Below are 23,733 nucleotides of genomic sequence, written 5' to 3' on the forward strand. Positions count from 1 at the left end.
ACTTTTCCTTCACATGTGACGAAGAAGGATAAGGGTAGAAGGAAAGTCTACGGTAGACTGTCTACCATTTTCCTTTCGGCTTTCCAATCGGTGATTCATCCTCTGACGTCACTTTCATCTGCAATAGTGTGATTGTCGCTTCTATAATGTCAAAGTATGCTATACTTTGCAGGTGCCTCCTTACAGGATGCATGGCCCCGATTCGATTCGTTAACATCGCATATTTATATAAGTATATGTATATATTTATTTTATGTCGGCAAACATTGTTTCGTTCGTACTGTAAAAAAAGCCACGTCCTTGCATACAAACGTTAATTACGTTGCAATCTTTTAGAGAAACGAAAATTTTTAACGTTGCTGTAATTTCGCAAGCAATATTGTGTGCCATAATCGGTTTTTTGCTGCGTTAAATTATTACTGTTTATTAGTTTCTTATTATGTTTGCAAGCTGTAGGCGGGACAAAAGTTTAACACGACACTTATTTCATATGTCAAGTCCGCTAACTTCTGCCTAATGTCTGTCGAATTCTTCGATTTCTTAATAATTTTTTTATAAATAAAAAGTGTGTTCATTTACGCAAGTAACGTATCGTTTGTATGTTAGATTTTAAGATCTTTTGATATTATTTTTATAATTTTATCGATCTTTCTTGATCACATATCACTCTAGAGATTGTATATACTCAAAATTAATTACTTTGATATTTCCCTGCCTTATTAAAAAATATCTTTTTAAATTAAAGTTTTAAAAATTTAAATATATTTCCAACATTAATTTTCAATCTTATGAGATTCCGGATTGTTCGAATATCATCTAAAATGTAATATGTTGATAGAAAGGCAACAAATTCTTGCCATTAATTTGATAAACGTTTTAAGCGTTTAGCTCGGTTCTCTTTAGTTCCGCTTTATCGTATAGAAAGGATAGAGGGAGAAAAAAATCAGAAAAAAATTACTACGGAGATCAACGTATCCGCGGCTACGTTGATAAATAGATATAGAGAACCGTCGCGTCGTCCATAAAATTAGATCACGTTTTTACGGATGATAAAAACCGCGCTAAACGTGTGTGTGTGTGTGTGTGTGTGTGTGCGTGCGTGCGCGCGTGCGCGCGTGCAATAAGAACCGTTAACGTGAAGGGGGAAGGGAGGAAAAATCAAATTTTTATTATTCAGAGCTGAGCGTTTACGTGTAAAATATAATCTACATCGATATGTAGATAAATTATGTTTAACATGTCATGTAAACAATGAGTAATTTTATGGATCATCGCCGCGAATATTCATATATTTTGTCAGAAAAATCAGAAATTAATGTTTTCTTTGCAATTTTATTTTTATGTAGGCTGCATTCCGAAATTCACTGTCAGCAACTTTCAGTACTGAAAATCTATAGTATACGTGACGTAAAATATAGATTTGCAGTACTGATAGTGAATATCGGAATGCAGCCATAGTTACTATATTTTATATTGAATTTGGACACAATTTTTAAGACGCTACGAAAAATTATCAATGGTTTTGAAGATACGTGTGGAAGAAAACCAAAAAGTCTTTTTTTTGAAAAAAAAAAAAAATTTGTCGTGGTCAGCTGGATTCGAACCCGAGTCCTCGCGGTTACGAGTCTAGCACTTATGCGACTAGATATGCACCGTGGAATTTAAGGGTTAAACCTTAAACCAAAAAAAGTTTTTTTTTTTAAACTCCCAAGCTCCCCTAGCTTGACGACCAATTTCAAAGAGTATATATAGACCTACGAAACAGGGGCCCGTGAGCACACCCTGTGTGACACGTTGTGATTTTATGACAGGTTTCACACATATAACTTTAATAGAAATCAAAGTCATACAGCCCAATTGCTACGTGTGGAAGGAAACCAACAAATATTTTTTTTGAAATTAAATTTCAAAGGTGGTCAGCTGGATTCGAACCTGGATCCTCGCAGTTACGAATCTAGCACTTATGCCCGATCTACAATAGCTGTAGTAAGCTGTAGTAAGCCTCAAGCCGTAAGAAATTGACCAATTACAGGCGAATGTGAGGAGAATAATCGACTGTGATTGGTCAGTTTCTTACATCTTGAGGCTTACTACAGCTTACTACAGCTATTGTAGATCGGGCATTATGCTACTAAACCACACTGCCTCCCCGGTGTTCTCTTTACACCAATTGATTCACTTCATTATGGGGACGGTGAGCGCCACTCTTAGCCGCTAGGAGCGCTAGCAAAGTTGGCTCCGTTCTCCGTCCTCCGTCCTCTTCTGCTATGTACTGACCTCGTGTTATTATGGTGGCTCGCGCGATGAGGTTAGCGCAATTGGCGCGTCTCGCCAATATTAACGTTGACGTTCTCGACAATTGATGACTCGCGTAGCGCGGCCATTGTAAGGATGTTCAACTTCCTGAAGACGCGGGCCGCCTCGATGCAGAATGCGCGTATTATGTCAACACGCTCAGCCGTCCAAACCTATCGGGCGCAACCATGCTCGTTCTGCAATTTCCATCATCTGACCCCGCCTCGCGGTACGTGTCCGAGACGATCTTTAATTACGAATAATTGCGAGTAACATATTGTCATTTTGCGAGCTCGGTCCTTCCTTACCTCGTTACAGCTCTTACCTTTTCGCAACTTTTCTTTTTTCTGATATCGGTCGTAAGGAAAGATTTGTACACTTTATCGTGTATTCCACTCTGACTTTTCTACATATTAATTGGTATAACGTGACAATGTCATAAATTAACAAAAGCTTTAATCAATTTTTCTTGGCTAGATGTTTATGTATGTATACATATTTATAGCTCAAAATATTTCAGACATAAATAGACCTTGTCATAAAGATTGAATGGGATACTGAGGGATTGTATCTGTTTTTCTACCTGAACTTTGTAATAATTTATTTTGTATACTTTCAGCAATGAGATGTACGGTGATACGCTGTTATGCAACAACTGATACAGTAGAACTACAAGCCACCTTGCAAAAGAAGAAAGTTAAACGTCGCTCGAAGAAATACGCAGAATTATTGGAAGGTATGCCAGTGTAGAGAACAAAGTACACAAAAAGTGACATGTATCTATTTAATAATGAAGAAGTGAGCAATTAATAATTAATAAGTAACTGATCATCTTTTATCGTTACTGATACTAGTCACTGATCAGACGACTAGCAACAGAAAAGCAGCGATCCGCAAATTGAGCTCTGCTCAGGTGTCTCTCTTGGTTGGTCAGCCTAATATTACGCTAGACAAGCTGCACAAGATTTCTAATTTTCATCTTAAGAAGGAGACGATTACGACACAAACAAAGGATTCCAATGAAAAGACTCGGCTTGAGAAGGATTTGACTTATATGGTAAATAGATCAAGTTTTATGATGATGTATCTCGAAGAACAAAATTGGAATTAAATTATGTAAGAATTATTTCTGAGTAGAGGTAGTCAGATATATTAATGTCGGAGAATATAATTTAAATATCATGATAGTCGAATCACCTGCAGAAATTGATGTATCAATTCTAGGACGGCAAGGTAGACAATACAGATTGCGCCATACTTAAGGAATCTGAGCAATTAGACGCATCTGCAGTCGTAGAGAATTTGAAAGAATCTGGAACAAATGATCACACTATGTTAATTAAGGATTCTTCCTTCTTGAATATGCTGCAGCAAGATGACAAAAATGAGGCCAAAGATACAAATCAGGATAGCATGCTGTAAGTACGATTAATTGGATAATCTGTAGGAGAGATTCCTTATCTTATATCATGTGCACAATTCGTTTTTTCAGTATGCAGACACCGAAATACAACGTGACTTCAAATTCATATGCTACAATTCCCTTTACGAATGAGGCAGATCAATCCGAGAAGCGTCTTTCCGATCACAATCTGATTTCTCAATTATTAGCGCATATGGACATTTATGTACAAATCAACATGCCGCATAAGGCCTTCAAGTTACTGATGTTGAACAAAAGCCATCTCAAGCATAGCAAAGTCTTTACTGCCGCTCTGTATAATGTGCTTCTGAATACCCATGTCTCTAATGCGCATGTGGAAAAGGCATTCGAAATCTACAGAATAATGAAGGTGGATTCTGTCAAGCCAAACTACCAAACGTACGCTTTCATGTTCGAGATAATCGGAAGAATAAGAAACCAAGAGAAACGAGCAGGTAAATGGGGATTATCAATATGGCTTTAAAAAATAATATACACATAGGGCGAGAAAAAAGCAAGTCTCAAATTTAAAAAAATGTTAGGACTTGCAAATATATAAAAAACTAAGCATTTTTTTTAAGAAACTGTTTAGGTAAATTTTCTAAAAAGGAAATGTAATGCACGCAATGCATTTTTTACATAGTCGGATTTTTTATGAAGTTAACATCATTGACAATGTTTTTCAATAAATTCAGAATATCTTTCTAAAATAATTTGTGATTTTTCTTGTTCTATATATAATGATATATTTGATATATAATGATATATTCGATATATAATGATATATTGTAATATTTCTAAATTCTACACACATGTGCAGAGATAATCGTATAGATAATGAAAGATCTTGATAAGATTTCAAGCATAGATATTTTTTTGGATCTTACAATAATTTTATAATTGTTACAATTTGAGTTGATTGTTACAATCTTCTCCTTACAGAGAGTGCAGCAGAAGTGATGGCAGACATGAGCCGCGATGGTGTCTCTTTTGATGAAGTAATGAACGTGCAAATGAACGCGACGCAACGTAATACTGTTCTTCAGTGTATTAGATTATTAGATTCGCAATACCGTATACAGCACGAAGACATAGACACCGCGTACAGCTGCAATCTACTGAAGAATCTGACGATGAACAATGATTATCAGAGCCCGGCGAAGGGAGTAGTGACCATGAACGAACTGCGGGAAATGATGCGTACGCAGATTGACTTAGAGAATCAGTGTAAGGTGCCGGTAAAGAGTGTCGCATTGTTCACTGGAAATCCTAATGTTAGACAACAAGCTATCAAACGGATCACGGAATGGGAGGAAACTTGGAAGTCGACTGTAACCGAGGCTTTCGAGAGAAACTTGACTTATCTGAAGCAGAAGGAAACAAAGATGAAGACCGATCTAAAGATTTTGTATCCATTTCTACAAGTGTTACCCAAGGAGGAGTATGTCAATGCGATTTTGAGCGAAATCGACCATTTGACCAAATTCTCCGAGGGATACAGCTGTACTATGACGTATCTTTACCTAACGCTAGGAATGCATATTTACAAGAGATACGAGTTTCACCGAAAGATGAAGGGTGGTATCGTAGAGAATTCCATTCAAACCTATAAGAAATATTTGGAGTGGTACATGCAGGAGGATCCCATTGAAAGGAGCAGCAACGGGCGTATGAAGTGGCAACAACTCGTCCAGGAGGCCAAAAAGTCTGGTATTTGTTGCGAAATGACAGTGCCAGAGTGGTCTCATAACACTATGATAAACGTTGGCAAGTTTTTATACAATATCATCGTGAACGATGTGAAGATACCACACGTGTCTAAGCCTGGCGCGCCCGAACGACAGATACCCGCGTTCTACTTGCTCTTCAGGCTCCATTCCAACAAGTTCTTGATGGAGGAAATTAAGCCTCACCCTTACTTACACAGGTTCTACAAAGACTCGCATCCGGAGATTCTGTCCTTCGACACAATTTCCTTGCCGACATGCTCTCCGCCGCGTCCTTGGATCGACGTAAACACCGGTGGTTATCTGCTCTCCAAGGTGCCGTTTGTTCGCGATCCCTACATGAAACCGTCGCGTCTTTTGAGAAGCACGTCGACGAAGCAGCTTTATCCAGCGTTCGACTGCTTGAATCAACTCGGTTCGATCCCATGGAGGATCAATGTGCCCGTATTGGATATCTTGATTCAGATTTTCAGAGAGGGCGGCTCGAAGGAGTTGAATGTACCTCAACCCTCCACAGTAGTCCCACCTTCGTCGGAGGTGATCGCGAACGAAACGGAGAAGAATGCTAGAGAGATCGCAAAGCTACTGCTTCAACTCAAGCGCACGAGAAATGAAATGCACGCGCTATGGTGTGACTGCCTCTACAAATTGTCTATCGCTGATCACTTTAGGGACAAGGTATTCTGGATGCCGCATAATCTGGACTTCAGGGGTAGGGCATATCCGGTGCCGCCTCATCTGACCCATCTCAGTTCGGACCTAGGTCGCTCGATCCTCATGTTCGCCCAGGGTAAGCCCTTGGGCCCTAAGGGTCTGGACTGGTTGAAGATTCACGCGATAAACATGACTGGTTTGAAGAAGAGGGAGCCGATGCACAAACGGCTAGAGTTCGCGAATGAGATACTGGACCTGATCGTGGACAGTGCGAGGAAACCCCTGACGGGAGAAATGTGGTGGACCAAGGCCGACGAACCGTGGCAGACTCTGGCGGCGTGCAAAGAGATAGATAATGCTCTGCAATCCCCGAACGTGGAGGAGTATGTCTGCCGGCTTCCCGTTCATCAAGACGGTAGTTGCAACGGTTTGCAGCATTATGCTGCGCTCGGGAGAGATGAGATAGGAGCGAAGAGCGTGAACTTGTATCCTTCGGACAGGCCGCAGGACGTGTACAGTGTCGTCGCTGGTATGGTTGATGAGTACAGGAAGATCGACGCGGACGCCGGCAACGAAATAGCGAAGGCTCTGGAAGGACACGTCAGTAGAAAGGTCATGAAACAGACTGTGATGACCACAGTGTACGGCGTGACGAAGTTCGGCGCTAGACTACAGATCGCCAGACAGCTCAGCGATTTGAAAGATTTTGATCAGAAGTACGTTTGGAGCGGCAGCATGTACCTGGTTGAAAAGACGTTTATGTCTCTCCAAAGCATGTTTGAGAGCGCGAAGGAAATACAGAATTGGTTTACGGATTGCGCTCGCGTTGTCACGATCAGGTGCAACCAATACATGCAGTGGGTGACGCCATTAGGTCTTCCGGTCATACAGCCCTATTCCAAGCACAATAAGGCAATCAATCCGAAAGTCAAGGTTTTTAGGTGAGCGCACTAACGCTCGTGTTTACACGCTTCGTTATATTTTCATATTTCTCATTGTTCCTTCTATATGATCAAATGGAAAACGCAAGAATTCTTGTTTCTAAATATCAGTTAATTCTTGGACCTTTTCGGAACTATCTCTTGTATTTACTTTTATATCATATCTTTTTTTAAATAAAATTTATGCGATACAAATACCATTTACAGGAAGTTGGACACTGTGAAGCAAAAGAATGCCTTTGCGCCGAATTTTATTCACTCGTTGGACTCCTGCCACATGATGTTAACGAGCTTATACTCCGAACAGACGGGGATCACGTTTATGTCAGTGCACGATTGTTTCTGGACGCATCCGTGCACGGTGGATATTATGAACAGAGTAAGAATTTATCATGGAGATACATATATACTGCTGTAAATATTTCCGGATAAAACCTCAACGCGCAATGTCTCTTGCTTTTCAGATTTGCCGGGAGCAATTTATCGCGCTCCACAGCGAACCCATTCTCGAAGATTTGTCCGAGTTCTTCTGTAAGAAATACGTAAAGCACTTCACGAGCGATGGGCGGTAAGTTCGTTGCGTATCTTTTAAAGCTTTGAATATTGAAAAATGTATTGGTTGGAAATCCAAAACCGCGAATTGCAAAACAAGAAGCAAGGTGAGATGTGGTTGATGCGTTTTGTTAAGATCGTTTAATTGAAATTTTAGGCCTCTGAAGCTGAGGAACAATGATGTCTCGTTAGAGGTCTTCAAGAAAGTGCCGCAGAAGGGTAACTTCGATATCAACACAATCCTATCGTCTCAATATTTCTTTAGTTGAAACGTAGCTGTATTTATTGCAAGAAAATGTACCATACGTAAATGTGTAAACTACTGTAAAGTTTTAACATATGAATTGGCTCTGATGTGCATTGCATAAACAGCCAGACATAATGTTAAGATATGTAAAATAACTTCTAGGACAATATGTAAATAGTTCGCTAGGACAATACATTTTTAAAACTTCAAAAATGCTTTATATAATACAAAACACCTCTACTTCGCACGTTTTATGCTCGATTCAAAATGAGATAAAAAAAAAGGTTTGATAACTGTTGACTGGTATTAAAAATCTGATTTTATATTCAATTTTTATTTAAATGCAGTTGTATTTGTAGCAAAATGGGAACGTATTGCTTTCATCTGATAATGCATAATTTAATTTTATTTAACTTGGTACTAGTACTAAGGAAAAGGTATATGTATATAAGCAATATTTTTAAAGGCCGTCCATTAAATGCATTTTGGACTTTGGATTTTCTTAGTTATAAATTAAATATTGGTTCTTATTTTAAGTTTTAACTAACATCCGTTAGAAACAGGTCAACCTATAGAGGCCCTCCCCGTCAATTCCGATTGACGGTCCTCTTTTCTTTAGAATATGTTTTTTACAATTTTATCATTTAGGTATTTCATTTTCTTTACAATTTGTTTTACAATATGTACATACAACATTATAAAAGAGTTACACATACAAAATTGAAAATATAATATACAATATACAATAATATACAACAAAATTTCATACAATATTTCTTATATGATAAAATTATACATGTAACATTCGGTACAATAAAACGAAATTATCACAATGTAAAACATGTGACTATTGTAATATTTCTTATTATTGAAGAACTAGTCCAAAGTTTATTTTACCTTATTTCTAATTTACACGAGTAATCACAATAAAAAGAATCGTTACTTCTTTACTTAAGTATAGAATGTGTGAACATCAACACCTTGTTACGGCTCAACGCTCTATTTTTCTTCGATTGAAAAGTTATTAACTTTACTAAATACGTTCAACTAAATACTATTTTTTAAATTGAAATATTTAAGTATTTAAATTAAATATGATATATTAAATCTATATAATATGATGTAATTTGATTTAAATACTTGAATATTTTAATTTAAAAAATGGTAATCAGTTGAACGCATTTAGTCAAGTTAACAATTTTTTTTCTCAGTGTACCTACCCGTATTCCGATCTATAGTCCTACCTATCCATTTCCCTACCTACCCGTATTACAATCTAATATAAGTCTAATACCGCGACACGATTTATAAGAGACCTGATTGAGGGTTTTGACACGCGCACGATTGTGTGGGACTTAATTGGGGTTTTTCCAATCTCGCTCATATGCGAGGAAATATAAAAAGAAAGTAGCCCTACTTTGGGCAAATTAACAGATATATTAAATCATTTTGTACACACATAAAACTAATCGTTCTACAGCCAAGAAAAGTATTTACTTATTTTATTTTACTTCTTTTAAGTAAGTTTTCTTACAACGAAGAATATTTTCTTACTAATAGTTTTCAAATATCTTGACACAAGTTAAGAATATTGTTTTGAGTAAATGTAATTTATTTACTCAAAACAATATTCTGGTTTTCAAAGACTTGTGTCAAGATATTTGAAAACTATTAGTGAGAAAATATTCTTTGTATTCAGGCTCTTATTGCCTGAATTAACTTGGATTTTTTTTACATACTGAGCCTCTACTAGCCTCTACATATTTATTATTTAAGGAAATATTCTTTGTTGTAAGAAAACTTACTTGGAAAAAAAAAATGTTCCTTGGCTGGTAGAATAATTATCATTCTCTGTGTATGTTACCTTATGCATTGTGGTCCATTGTGGTCAATGTTGACCACTTACCTTTATCGTATCCAATCTTCTTTCTTCGGACCAGATCGGACTTACCTTTGTCGCTCCTGATCATGTACAATCTGGTCGTATTTCGACCAGATCAATAAGAAGGAAAAAAATACCTTCCATTGTTGGATCATTATCATGACCAATAGATAACATTACGTTCGGTTCGGATTATAAGCGAGCATCGATTACGATTGTATTGAAAAATGCACATCGAGAAGTTAATTTACAAAAAAATATCAATTTATCAAGAGACACGGTAGTGTCTCGCGCCAGGTACACGCGAAGCGAGACCGCACTGTGACTTAATTTTTTAAGTAAGACCGGGGAACTCCCGAGATTTTTACCTGCACAAGTAAATGCATTAAAATACAATTCTATTATAAAACTGCCGCACAGTATCAGCTTTGTCGCCAAAATTTATGTACTGTAATAAATGTGTCTATATGTTTATTTATCTATTTATATGTATGTCTAGGTGTCTAATTATATGACCCATTTTTCAGAAATTGGAGGAGTATTGCTTTAAGTTTTTTGTGAGAAACACGATAGACAAGGAGAATTTTAAAGAATTAGATTCCGATATGAAAGAAATGTTTTTAACTAGTAAAGTAAGCGAGTTTTACTTTTGTGATGATTTCGAACCTAATTTATTTGATAATAAATTTTGAACTGTTGGGTCAGGGACCATAAGCAAATGCGAGAGCAAATGTCTCTCATAGTTTATAGGAGGGATCCGAGGGATAGGGTCGGAAAGCGGAAAATGATGACGCGACATATTAACTGTTCGTTTTAATTAGAGAAGTGTGAATAAGTAATAAATTTAAGATTGTGTAAGAGAAATTACAAATATCTGTTAATAAATGAATTATTTTAAACAAATTCTGTTTAAATATATTGCTGGCTGTGTGTAAACAACAGAAACTAAATTTAAATAAATGTAAACGTCAGCCAAGGTCGTAGGCCTCATTTGTATTGCGCGCGGTTAAGATGGCGTGCGCGGCGGCAACGCCCATTGGCTAGGGACGTTAATTATTAACAGCGCTCGGGTATTGCGCGCGGTTCGAGATGGCGTTCGCGGCGGCAACGCCCATTGGCGGAGGACGCTGATTGGCGGGCGACGCCCAGGTTGCGCGCGGGATTTCGGTAGCGGCAGCAGCGGCTGCAAGACTTCGCTCACGACCGCCGACCAGGTCGTACGTAACGCTCACTATTCAAAGTTACATCGGAATAAAGTCCTGTGCTCAAGTTGTGTGTTCCTTGATTACTCGTCCCTGTGGAAATCCTTTCTGTCTGCCCTCAATCCTGACACCAAGCCCACTTAACCTCGGTTCAAAAGGGCTTTCCTTACATAAATAATAGTGATAGTTACTTCTAATGCCAACTTATGGGGTATGAATTTTAGAGATCATGGCAGTTGATATTTTTCCATTTGACTCATGATTCATAAGAAATGATTAAAAGATTGAATATTGGTATGAATCATAAAAATTATTCGACATGCGAAATTCCTCCGTTTGAAATTTCGGACCGTTAACTCACATCACGTTCCAGACGGCAACAGATAGATTTACATCACTAGTACACTGAAAAAAAAATTTATTTGATTTAAGTAAATATATTAACTTGAAATATATTTACTTGAATTAAATAATTATTTATTAAAATCTAGCAAATTTTTTTACTTTTAAGAAAATATTTATTTAATCGTTATTTTAAATCAAATAATATTTTCTTAAAACTGTGAAATAATTTTCTTACATGTAATAAATGCATTTACTTAAAAGTAGTAGCCAATTTCAAATAAATATTTGTTTAATTTAAGTTTTAAAATTACTTGAATAAAAAAAATATTTATTTAATTCAAGAAAACCAATTTAGTAATACTGGAATACTAAAAGCAAACAAATAATCACTTTCAATAACGAAATATATATTTTGTTTTAATAAATATTTCTTTGACTCAAGCAAATTCATATCTGTACATAATTAAATATTTTAGGCATATGTAAGATATAAATATTAAACTGATCCTCAACCAATTACAATCGAGAATATATTTATATCTTACATGTATCGATAAATATTAACTTATTTTATATATTATATATTAATATATTTATATTTTATATATAAATATCTAATAGAGCCCTCTCTCCCTCTCTCACTTTTTCTCTTTTCGACAATGCTGACATCATCATTTTGGTCGCGTCTGTGCTGCATCTGCAAATTGCAAATGTATACATCATGTACTATTATTATATTGCATTTGTAGAATTGTAGATGTAGCACGGACGCGCACCAAAATGATGTTTTATCGATAGTGTCGGCTAAATGAACGTGGCTACGTAGTACCAATTTCGAAAATGGATGTACTGGCGGTAGTGTACAGGAGCTGACAGCTGACAGGAGCTTTCGACACTCGAGTCTCGACAGTTCCTGAGAACGCTGAGTCTGGCTGAGTCCCACGAAACGAAAAAGACCGGGATGGCCTCTCTCAGGTTTCTCTCTGGTCTTATTCTTCAATTGTAAAATTTAGGATATTTTATTTCAGGATAGATTACAAAACTCAATAGACCAGATATAAGACAGAGATAAGAATGGATGAAACGGATCACATAGCTTTGATCGAGTGGTACTGTCGACAGCACTATTATAATGGCATGCTAGCTCATGTTAAGCAGGCGCGCGACGTTTATCCGAACAGCGAGCGACTGAGGCTCCTGCTCTGTCTGGCGTATATTCTCGTTGGCAAGAGCCACGAGGCCATCAAGGAGAGTTCCAGCTTGCTGAACTATGTGGATGTCACGCTGCCAGCATTGCTCGTGCAAAACGTTGCTCTGGTTGATGGCGATGTGGAAAGGAGCACCGTGACACAGATAGAGAACAGGATCCGAGACGAGCGCAGAAAAGCATCCTGTATCGCATTGTGTCTAGCAGCGTCCGTGTTACTCTTTTCTCGTCGAGCGAACAAGGCGAAGGAGTATGTGGATAGAGCGTGCAAATTGAAGCCCACGAATATCAATGTATTACTTGTTAAGGGATGGCTGGAGCTCAGTTTGAGATCAGGCACAGATGCTCCGGAGGCAGGGAACTCCTTTAATTTGGTTTTGAAGGAAGAGCCGAGGAATCTGAACGCGTTATTAGGCTCCGCAGAGATGAAACAACACGCCGGGGACTATCCAGGAGCCATCATGATACTGAACTCCTTGATCGTGCGCTATCCCAAGCAATCGTTTCCGTTGATAGAAAAAATGAAGTGCTTACTGGCAGCGAAGGATTGGGAACAAGTGCTGGAGTTGGTGAATCGTGTGCTCTCGATCGAGTCGAACAACTTAGACGCCATCAAGGCGAGCTCGGTGGTGGCTTTGTGCAGAGACGGCAATTCCAGTGAAGGTTTACCGCAATTACAGCTGTTTCTGCGTAACTTGCTGCTTGCTGAACCGAAGAACGTGTTCCTGCTGATTGAAAACTTGCGACTGTTCTCCAGTATCGCGTTCCAGGACCATGGAATTTTGTTGGAGTTGGCGCGGACAGCCGAGAAGATGCTGCAAGCGACATCGTCGAGCAGCACGGAGCTAATGGCAGAACTGGGTGACTTGTATGTCGCGCTGGGCAATGTTAAGGACGCTGAGCGCTGGTACAAGAACACCATCCGCGCAGATCCATCCTCTTTTGCGGCACTGTTGGGACTAGCACGCTGCCAGTTGATGCAGGGGTCTGCGGAGGATCTGGAGCAAGCACGGCAACAAGTAAATGAATGAATACACTAAAAAAATGCATATACTTTTTTAGAGACTAATCTCTAGATGTGTCGATTGACGTGATTGATTGAGTATATAGTAGAAGTTTATCTTGCGTACATTCCATAGGTGGAGATCATGATGGAGATACAGCCACACTCGACAAACGTGCAGCTGCTGTTCATGTCCGCAAAGATCACTTCTAACGAAAATAGCGTTAAGGCACTCGGTTACCTGGATTCGGCGGCGAATGTCTTGTTGAAAAGCTGCGAGGGTCTTTCTTATGGCTACGAGTATCTTAGCGAGTTTAAACCGGATTTATGCCTTGAAATTGCGAAGCAACGACTGATGTATTCTTTGAACAAGTCCCCGATGAGTGACGAGGTAACTATCGTCTTTAAAGAAGTCAATAAAAGCGAATATACTTTACTAATTTTATTTATTATTATTACTGGATTGTGAGCAAAAAATTGTATCAACCTTGTTTAATTCTGTTCTGCTTTTTAAGGTAGGTAGCGCAATAGAGAAGGAACCGAGCGTCCGCTTGTTAGAACAGCTTGTGGAAGCCTGTCCGGGTTCCAGCGTAGCTTTATTGCTGCTCAGTAAGGCCAGAATGCAAAGCGGCGACTATGAGGGCGCATTAGTTTTGCTCAGGAGATTGTTAGACTCGGTTGAACCGTCCAATGCACAGGCTCACCTCACAATGGCTCAGATTCTGGCGTATCAGGGCATGTATCAGCTAGCCTCGCAGAGCCTGGAAGTTGGCCTGAGCTACAACTTCAAGATCCGAGACGAGCCAGTCTATCATCTAATTGTCGGCATGGTGCAACGAGAGGCCGGCGATCTGCAGAACTGCGTTAAGAGCTGCCAGACAGCCATGTCGCTGGCAGGATTGACTGGCAGCGCCAACAGAAAATCCGATATGACCACATCGGACCGAGCGACGTTGTATCTAGAGCTGATTGCGGCATACAGTAAGGCAAGACGGTTTGCGGAGGCACTGGCGCTTGTCGATGAGGCGAAAGCAAATCTTGCCGGCACCGCTGAACTTGGAAGAATCACCATCGGCACTGCTGAGATTTATTTGGACATAGGAGAACTGGAGAACGCTGTCAGCTGCTTACGGAATATTCGTCCAGGACAACCGTATTACTTACAGGCACACACTAGATTGGCTGAGATCAATTTGAACTACAGGAAAGACCGTCAGGCATTCGCGAAGTGTTTCAGGTACAAAGAATTTAATCTTCATTATCTATTTGACATTTTGTTAACTAGTTTTTAAATTTATTGAACATGTTATGTATATGGGACCTAGGATGAAATATTATTATTAAATATCGCCGACATTTGCCTTTCAGAGAATTGGTGGAACATTGTCCTGGACCGAGAACGTACAGCATGCTGGGTAACGCTTACATGTCTATACAAGAGCCTGAGAGAGCAATAGAAGCGTACGAGCGAGCGCTTTCGCAGAATCCGATTAACAAAGTGGAAATTGCAAACAAAATGGGTAAAGCACTCGTCAAAGCACATCAATATGCAAAGGCGATCAGTTATTACAAGGATATAGTGAAACAGGACAATTGCGCTGCTTTAAAATTAGATCTGGCCAAATTGTATATGAAGATGAAACAGTATGACAAGGCGGAAGCCACTTTGGTGCAAGAGCTGCAAGGTAATTTTGCCCATTAAAATTAATATTATTATTTTATGTAAAATTAATATTTTATATGAAATGAATATCTACTATATACAAAATTAATAATATTTATAATAATGCTAAATATATTGACCAATCATCTACCTATATTTTTAGTCATAATAATATACTAGATTAAATTCATATCTATTTTTTTATTTTTCTTATATTTAGATAAGAGAGGCGAGTCCGATATCCTGAGCTTGGAGATGCGAGGACAAGAATTGCTGTTACTCGCCAAGGTGCGCGAGAAATCGGGCAACATCAGGGGCGCATTAGCGACTTTAAAGGAAGCCAAGGAGAATCAACACAGGTACATCCAACGTCTCGCTGTTTCGCCGGACGTCGCGGATCAGAGACACATGCTGGCGAATATCTGTCTGACAATGGCTGATTACGCGTCGACTTTACGCAATTATGACGAAGCCATTATATATTATAAGGAGGCATTGGCTCACAAGCCAACAGACGTAAATGCCCTACTTTCCTTGGCGAAGCTGTATATGCAGGTGAATAATATATACGGAATCATTAAATTTTTAAATCCCGAGACTAAAAATCTTGATTTCTAATGGAAATATTAATAGAAGAACCAATGGAATAAAAGTTTCGCGTCGATTTATTAAATGATTACCGAGATTTTCTATACTAATATAAATCTGAATATGTATTTATCAGATGAACAATTTAGACCGGTGCGCGCAGAATTGTTCCATCTTGTTGAACGCCGATCCCAACAACGAGGCTGCATCCGTGATGATGGCGGATCTCGCGTTCCGGAAGGTAGATTTCGAGACTGCGGCATTCCACTTTCGACAGTTGTTGATACGCCAACCCACCTATTGGACTGCCCTAGCGAGATTGATAGAAGTGTCGCGTAGAACAGGTTTCGCATTTGTAAATTTTTTCACTCTCGTTTGAGATATTTTGATAAGGAATTGATGTAATTTGTGTCGTAGGTGCTATGGACGATCTCGACGAGTGGTTGCAACGCGCGCAGGTCGCGATGGGTAGCGGCAACGTCGAAGCTGGCTTCTACTACTGCGCCGGATTGCTGGATTGGCGGACGGGCAAATTGAACTCCGCTCTTCGCAATTTCAACTTTGCACGACGTGATCCGGAATGGGGCCAACAGGCGATCTACAATATGATCGAAATCTGTCTGGATCCGGACGACGACACCACTCTATCGAACGAGGCCTTCAACGACGAGGACGACGAATATCAGGATTCGAGGACGATGGCTTTGAGGACGGCTTACCGACTGCTTCAGGTACATACATTTAATATCAATGTCGTCTTGCAAATCAATTTGATCCAACTTTTTTCTTGTTTGTATCCACCAAAAGCATAAGAAATTTTTATTAAAATATTTTTGATTAGTCTAATTTTAGTAATTATTTAAATAAAAGATATATTATTGTAGGAATTGAATCCCAAGGGCAGCCCTCACGAGGAATTAACCCATAAGCTGCTCAGCAACTTTTTCTTATTGGCCACCAAGCAGAAGTCTAACATCGAGAAAGCCCTGCAGGACTGTACTGCGTTGGCTAATCAGGAGACCTTGAGGGATCATGTAGGACCCGCTCTCGGGATGGCCACCGCACACATCTTGCTAAAGCAAACGCCGCGCGCTCGGAATCACTTGAAGCGCGTTAGCAAGAATGTTTGGACGTTCGAGGACGCTGAATACTTGGAGCGTTGCTGGTTGTTGCTGGCAGACATCTACGTGCAATCCAGCAAGTACGAGTTGGCGAACGAGTTGCTGAAACGAGTGCTGCAGCACAACGCTACCTGCGTGCGGGCTCACGAGCTGTCGGGTTAGATTACAATTTAAAATTACAGACTAATTAATACATAAAAAGTCGCATTTTAATTTTAATTGCAGAATTTTATTGCAAATTATTGTTCATCTTGACTTTTAGGCTACATCGCCGAGAAGGATCAGAATTATCGCGACGCAGCGGCGAGATACGCTCAGGCCTGGAAATGCGGCGGCAAAACAAAGCTGTCGGTCGGCTACAAGCTGGGTTACTGTTGCCTGAAGGCGAAAGCCTACGCTGACGCGATCGAAGCATGTAACGAAGTGCTGAAGCAGAGTACGGATTATCCGAGGATCAGGAAAGATATCTTGGAGAAGTGTATCAATAATCTTCGCACATGAAACATCCGAATTTGTTCAGCTTGAACTTGTATATCGATTGTTTACTTGTTACTACACATTGTACACACATCCGTCCTCCTTCACTATTGATGTAGATATGTAATAGTTTAGAGTGAATAAATATTTAGATAACTACTTAATCAATGTAGTATATTTCTGAAACATTTAGCAGTTTGTAATGGTTTGTAATATTAACCAAATTAATATTAACCAGTTTATTTGTTAGTAAAATATACGTTAAGACGATAACATCAAAGTTGCGAAACGGACGAAACGATCACTAAAATTGACGATTATTGGTTAACGATTAACATAATGATTAATTGGCCATGGTTATTTTACAAATCTATCCTTAGACTTCAGTTTAACACATTAGTTTACTATTATCCGCAACTAATGGAACGTTTTGTATCTTTGAATGTAACGATTATTCTAGTTTCTTCTGCGAAGTTAACTTATAGACAATTATCGAGACGTTATAATTTATCATAACAACTTAAAATTCTGTTTGATCGACGAGCGAGATTTACAGGTCCAGGTACATGATACGCGTGGCCGAAGCCGCGCCGCACAGTGCCAGAATACTGGCGACGTAAATCACTGCTGCGGTAGTGCCCGTGAAGCTAACGATCGTGCCTAAGCAGCAGGATAGCAGGAACTGCGCGAGGAATACCATAGAAGAGACGATGGCGACATCGGTCCCTAGACCGCGCACAAAGCCGCCGGAAACCGCATTGCCCTCGGTTGTCAGGGCGAATGTCGAGGACGCATGATAGTGTGCTACAAGTAGATAGGGCATGGTAAATAGCGTAGAATACATGACGCCAGCGGCCCACGAGAAGATGATGACGCCGACCGGATGCTTCGTTAGGGCCATTAGGAGCATGCCGACGCTGTAGAAGAGTAGCCCGTAGATGTAAACCTGGATGTGCATAAAAATATTCAAAGATGTAAACGTGAATGAAATATTTCGAAGATATTGTTTCTATTTTAGACATTCTTTCTCGATCATAGCGTGATTAATTACCTATGTATAATTGCAATTTAAAAACTTATAACTTTATATTTATTAAATGATGTAAGACTTTCCATATGATAGATTGTCGGCTATATCAAGACATCCAGAGAACGTTTACAGTGTTACAATAGATATACTCGAGTATATGTCATACAGATACCGAAATATTGTATATCAAAGTTCTATCGGACAGTGTTCTGCTAGAAAGTGCTTATATTGCTTGCAAAATATTATTTCTATTATTATTAGTCTTATAAATATTCGTAAACATTCTCCGGAAGAATCTTAAGTTTCCCGGGGCCCTCCCACTAACGCACGCGAGGACAACCGTGGAGTTTTAGCCGGTAAGAATTCGGCACTCCCCCCGTCTTTTCCAGAAGGCGGGGGGGTCTTCCCCCTCTTGAGGGGGCTACTGGGTAGTGCATGGGTAAACCGGGCTCGCCCGGGATCCCAGTAGTCGAAGATTTCTCCACGTTAAAAAAAAAATATTTGCAAACATACTTTAAGAAGTATAAATATAAAAATATCAATCTTAACTTAATATGAAATTGTAGAGAACCAAGGATTTTTTATGTCGAATTGAATTGAATCGAATTTAATTTCCTTTTCCGAATTTGAATCGCAAATCGAATCGACAAAATTTTATTCGAATCGAAGCGAATTAAATGAAATAAAATCAAATCGTTGAAATATAATTTTTAATTAACAATATAATTCGATATTATTAGATTAAATTTTAACACGTAGAGTCGTAGGTATAATATCATCAATCATAGAAATCATAGAATCATAGAATTTCGATTCGTATTCGAATAGTTCGCACATCTCTAACTATTTGATATTAGTATTTCTTAAACGTAATAAAGCTCTTACTTTACGCGCTCGGAAACGCTGGATCAGCCGCTCGATGATCAACGAGTAGCACGAGCAGGATAACGAGTACATGGACATGCCCCAGCATCCGAATCGCACGCCCTCCTCGTAGAGTTCCCGCTCGTCGGTGTCGGCGGGTGCCCGCGGATTCCCGCCGAATACCGCCTCGCCCACGAAATCCGTGAAGTACAGGGAGTAGCATACATGCGCCATCCAGCAGAAAAGATTCGTCAGGCACACCTGGCGAAGACTACGCGGCATGTAAACGATGGACAGCAGGTACTCCTTCAGGGTCGCCTTGTGGTTCGCTTCGCTCTCGATATCGTCGAAGCCGTAATTGACGTGGCTGCCTTCGGAAATAGGATCCTCGGAATGGTCAGAGAGTTGCGTCTGAAGCGGACGGAGGGTGAATTCCTTAATTGATAATTTTGACACTAGCGTCTATCAACAATCTTTTTCTATCAAGAAATTGATACATGTTTCCACTAGTTTCTCAATCGCAGATAAAGATCAGACAGTTAAACAGTTTTTCACTTCAGTCAAATCATGAAAAATTGTAAATAAAATGAGAACGCTAAGCTGAAAAGTGTCATTGGATTAAATATCGGGACAATACCGGCCCTATTGAAAACATTTTTATATTTTCTCAGAAATTTTCTAAATATTTCTTATGTTTTAGACAACTTAGATTTATGGAAAATTAAAAAAAAAAATATGTAAAATTTTTCAGATACCTACTTTCAGAAACAAGTGGATGAGGATTTTCGGAATGTTTTAGTATCTATATGTATGAAAATTTCTACGAAAATGCATGGATTTTCTCATATTTATTCAAATTTCTACAACGATGTGTTGGCAGGAAAAATCTGAAATATTTATTATTATTTTATTTGAGTTTCTAAAAAAACATTTAAATTCGAAATGTTTATAAAAAAAATCTAAAAATTTTGAAAGTTTTAAAATTTTCATAGAAATTCTGACTAATAATATAAAAAATTCCGAGACATTTTTCCATCAGGGTAACATTTTCGAGCTTACTTCCGTTTGCAAGGAATCCGTCTCATGCTCAGTATTAAGCGCACCGTACGTTTTCGACTCGTCAGGGATAATCTTATCGCGTTCGTCTTGCTTCTCTGTCCCTTGGACTTCTTCCAGAGCCTAAACGCAAAAAGAATTGTATTAAGCGATAAATAAAAATGACAGTAACATTATATATAGAAGCCACGTTCACCTTTGGCTCGTTCATTTGCCGGTACTGATCTCGCTCAAGTAATTGGAGAGGAATCTCCTGGAAGCTGGTAATGGTACATATGACACAGACGACGAAGATGATCGTGATGAGAGTGAAGGTCGCGTGCACATGTCCGCCCAGCATAATACCGAGCGATGTGGCGTCCCAATTGATGCCGCCTAAACCGTAGCCCATAAAGCCCCCCAAGCCTGCCATTATGGTGAACGTGCTTAAGCCTTTGGCATGGTCCTCTGTGAATATTTCAGACGTTAATCAAAGAGAAAAATCGCTTGTAGAGTTTATTAAAATTGTATATAATTATCTCTCTCTCTCGCTTGGTTTTTTTTACCTACAATATTCGTGTTCGTATTTAAAAAGATTAAATTGTATTTTAATTTGTCGATTCGAACGGGATTTATGTCGAATCCTGGAAAACACATATGGATGCTTACCAGGTACAGTGACATCAAGGAGATACGCCCTCGCTGGGCTCTGACAGGCGTCGGCGTCGAAGTCGAGCAACACCGTGCCGAGAATAGTGAAGAAGATGCCCCAGGAGTGCGAAGAAGCCCTTTCAACAGATTCGAGCGTTACCTCCTCGGGTAACTTCGCCGTTGTGCGATGTCCGAGCGGGATAGTCTCGTTCGTGCGGAACGGCATGTCGCCGAACAGGTAGCCAACGTGCTCGCCATTCGGTACCAAGATGAGTCCTGTAAAGGTGCAAAAATTCTCTTGTTGATGCTGAGATATACGTCACAAAAACATTTAAAACGTCTTAAGATAAGAACGGCAAATATGGTAAATAATTTAAAAAAAGCGAAAAATCTCTGGTGGAAAGAATTTTTCATATCATCATAATTTCTATGAAAATTTCAAGACTCAAAATTTGACTCAGAATTTTTACACGAATTAGAATACTTTTCAGAAAAATTTAGACAAAATAATAATAAAATATTTCAGATCTTTTCCGTCAACATTTTTGTAGAAATTTGAATAATTAAGTATGAGAAAAATAGAAAATTCACGCATCAGTTTATCAGAAATTTTCATACAATATTGAAATATCCCGAAAATCTTCATTCAATTATTTCTGAAAGTATCTGAGAAATTTTACATATTTTTCAGAATTTTTCATAAATCCAAAATATGAGAAGTTTTTAGAAAATTTCTGAAGAAAATATGAGAATTTTTTTCACCACAGGGACATCTCCGAAATAAAATAAATAAAATGAAGAAAATATAAAAAAGTCCACGGCTTGCCTATTAAAACTCCGAGCGCTAACAGGAGGATGAAGGGTCGCCTCCTGCCGTACTTGAGTCTACAGCGATCGCTCATACTGCCGAGAATGGGTGTCACGAAGAAGCCTACGAGGGGGCTCAGCGCCCACACCAGGGTCATGTGCTGGTGATCGACGCCGATCTTCAGGAGCGTCGGCGAGACGAAAGCGGTCTCCGCCGCGTACGAGAACTCGATTCCCATTACGGCCGCCGATACCCTCACCAGTTCGGCGCGGGTCTTCTTCCTGAGATTATTAGGAAAAACAAATAGAGAAAAAGAAAACTGATACAACATATCTAGCATAATATTACACTGTTAAATATTAAAGAATGAAATTTAAACCAGTATCTTGAGTTAAATATTTTATTTTTAATTACCATGTGTGTCAAAATTTATTATTTTAACTCTATTGATCTAGTTAAATTAACATTGTTTTATAGTTAAATTTACGATATTAAGTAGGAGCAGTGGTGACCTATAAGAGTGGTTACAAATAACTCAAATTGAGTATAATTTGACACTATGAATTTAACTGTATAATATATATATTTCTATTAAATGTAACATAACATAGTTTGCAGGAGTTAATTTATGGGATAAAATCTCGGAATCGAACCTGGGACCCCATCAAATACGAGTCGATCTTTCACACGGAGCAACTCACTACATCTCATGTATAATGTTATTTTAAATATTCCCAGATAGCAGAGTGGCGTCAAGTGGCGTAATAGTGCAGTCAAAGTGACGGATTGTTGTCGTTAGAGACGTCACTTTGACGGCATTATAACGTCATTTGACGCACTCTGCTATCTGGGTTTATATTACATAATTATATTATGCATCTATACAAGAACAAAGGGATTAGTTCGACAGTACATTGATATACGTTAAGAGCTAATTGAATGTGAAATTCTTTACCTGTAGATGTGAGAATAGTCGTCCAAAGTGCGCTCTAATTTGGGCGGCCCCCGTAGATGATGCCTTAACCCTTCTAAGCCTTGATCCAGATTCAGACTGTTTTTCCATTCTTTCCACACGCTCCATCGTTCCCTGATGGAGTCGCGAACACCGTGAATCCTACCCATGAGTCCCTCATACTCGTGCAATTTGTCCACCATGATCAACCCCTTATCTCGCGCGACACAGGGTAAGCGATATAACGGTGGGGCACTCGAGTGTGTGGAGAAGTGTCATTGTTCAAAAAGGTGTCACTGGCGAACCGCAATTTCCATATTTTTTTCTCGCGGACTATTATAAGTGTCAACTGTAAAAAAAATATTGTTATTAATCACACAAATATCTTTCTTAAAGATAATTTCAAGAAGAAACATAGATACTTTTATAAAAAATTCCATTTTAGTTTCTCATTTATTTCAACAAGTAGGAAATAAATCAGCTCTGTAAAAGAAATAAAAATGTAATCTTAATCTTTTTTATTGACTAACCATGATTTTATTTTATATCTGTCATAAATGCGCGAGACAGATTGATCTTTTCGAATTAGGAAACTCCGCGTTGCATTATTCGTTGCGTTACATCATCAATTAAATATGAGCAACCCAAGCAACAAGAGATGGCACAAAGAACTCTCGATCTCAATCATCGTTGGCGGAATTTTGGCAGAAATACGAGTCGGTTTACGAGTCGACTGGACCACATCGCGAGCCGCGCGAGAAAACGCGGACGCGGACGGACGACGGACGACTGATCGCTGCAAGCTCGCCGCGGAAGCAAGCACGAAAGCTCGAGAAACGCCCGCGCAATCTCAGGAGAGGCACTCGCGAGACTCGCTTGATTCTCGATTCACTGAAATGAGTTTTCCGCGTACCGTTCAGAGGGTAGCTCGTTACTCCTGAAATCTCGTTGCTCCTAGTCAATGTGCCAAGACAGATCACTTCAATTTCAAAAACGACAAGTCGATGAAATTCACAGACTGACGTGAAAATCTGTGATTTCGAGTCACCTTGCGAAATCGATCTGT

General features: G+C 39.1%; 3 protein-coding genes across 4 annotated transcripts; 2 read left to right on the forward strand and 1 right to left on the reverse strand.

Moving 5' to 3' along the window:
• The first annotated feature begins 2,243 nt into the window (after positions 1–2,243).
• Positions 2,244–10,990, forward strand: Mtrnapol (mitochondrial RNA polymerase). The gene is made up of 9 exons (XM_071792164.1): positions 2,244–2,524; positions 2,915–3,031; positions 3,150–3,352; positions 3,520–3,713; positions 3,788–4,173; positions 4,661–7,040; positions 7,248–7,419; positions 7,505–7,608; positions 7,750–10,990. Exons 1-9 carry the CDS (start codon positions 2,392–2,394, stop codon positions 7,859–7,861), a joined length of 3,801 nt encoding a protein of 1,266 aa, XP_071648265.1. The 5' UTR covers positions 2,244–2,391; the 3' UTR covers positions 7,862–10,990.
• A 1,214-nt stretch (positions 10,991–12,204) lies between these two features.
• On the forward strand, positions 12,205–17,491 carry LOC139821259 (tetratricopeptide repeat protein 21B). Its single transcript, XM_071792163.1, has 9 exons — positions 12,205–13,494; positions 13,615–13,869; positions 13,994–14,715; positions 14,847–15,163; positions 15,362–15,696; positions 15,866–16,073; positions 16,147–16,460; positions 16,614–17,007; positions 17,113–17,491. Exons 1-9 carry the CDS (start codon positions 12,343–12,345, stop codon positions 17,349–17,351), a joined length of 3,936 nt encoding a protein of 1,311 aa, XP_071648264.1. The 5' UTR covers positions 12,205–12,342; the 3' UTR covers positions 17,352–17,491.
• Positions 17,351–23,474, reverse strand: Lovit (loss of visual transmission). Of its 2 annotated transcripts, none has more exons than XM_071792165.1 (8): positions 23,198–23,474; positions 22,671–23,016; positions 21,734–21,996; positions 20,926–21,183; positions 20,474–20,724; positions 20,281–20,400; positions 19,243–19,656; positions 17,351–18,273 (listed from the first exon to the last, which is right to left on the reverse strand). In XM_071792165.1, exons 2-8 carry the CDS (start codon positions 22,868–22,870, stop codon positions 17,878–17,880), a joined length of 1,902 nt encoding a protein of 633 aa, XP_071648266.1. In that variant the 5' UTR covers positions 22,871–23,016; positions 23,198–23,474; the 3' UTR covers positions 17,351–17,877. The 2 variants fall into 2 exon arrangements, with proteins under 2 accessions (XP_071648266.1, XP_071648267.1); XM_071792166.1 differs by having other exon boundaries at positions 19,243–19,632; positions 23,198–23,473.
• Positions 23,475–23,733: the final 259 nt, after the last annotated feature.

This window comes from Temnothorax longispinosus, chromosome 11, assembly GCF_030848805.1.
Source record: "Temnothorax longispinosus isolate EJ_2023e chromosome 11, Tlon_JGU_v1, whole genome shotgun sequence".
NCBI lineage: Eukaryota > Metazoa > Arthropoda > Insecta > Hymenoptera > Formicidae > Temnothorax > Temnothorax longispinosus.

Excerpts from the sequence above, each read along its gene's own strand:
- LOC139821259 (XM_071792163.1), top strand. The coding sequence starts at position 12,343 with ATGGATGAAACGGATCACATAGCTTTGATCGAGTGGTACTGTCGACAG. Across the intron at positions 16,074-16,146 it reads AGAAGTGTCGCGTAGAACAG|GTGCTATGGACGATCTCGAC; the intron begins GTTTCGCATTTG and ends TTTGTGTCGTAG. Across the intron at positions 17,008-17,112 it reads GCGGGCTCACGAGCTGTCGG|GCTACATCGCCGAGAAGGAT; the intron begins GTTAGATTACAA and ends CTTGACTTTTAG.
- Lovit (XM_071792165.1), bottom strand. The coding sequence starts at position 22,870 with ATGGTGGACAAATTGCACGAGTATGAGGGACTCATGGGTAGGATTCAC. Across the intron at positions 21,997-22,670 it reads GACTATTCTCACATCTACAG|GAAGAAGACCCGCGCCGAAC; the intron begins GTAAAGAATTTC and ends TAATAATCTCAG. Across the intron at positions 18,274-19,242 it reads AGCGTTTCCGAGCGCGTAAA|GTTTACATCTACGGGCTACT; the intron begins GTAAGAGCTTTA and ends ATGCACATCCAG.
- Mtrnapol (XM_071792164.1), top strand. The coding sequence starts at position 2,392 with ATGTTCAACTTCCTGAAGACGCGGGCCGCCTCGATGCAGAATGCGCGT. Across the intron at positions 2,525-2,914 it reads TCATCTGACCCCGCCTCGCG|CAATGAGATGTACGGTGATA; the intron begins GTACGTGTCCGA and ends GTATACTTTCAG. Across the intron at positions 7,420-7,504 it reads CGGTGGATATTATGAACAGA|ATTTGCCGGGAGCAATTTAT; the intron begins GTAAGAATTTAT and ends CTTGCTTTTCAG.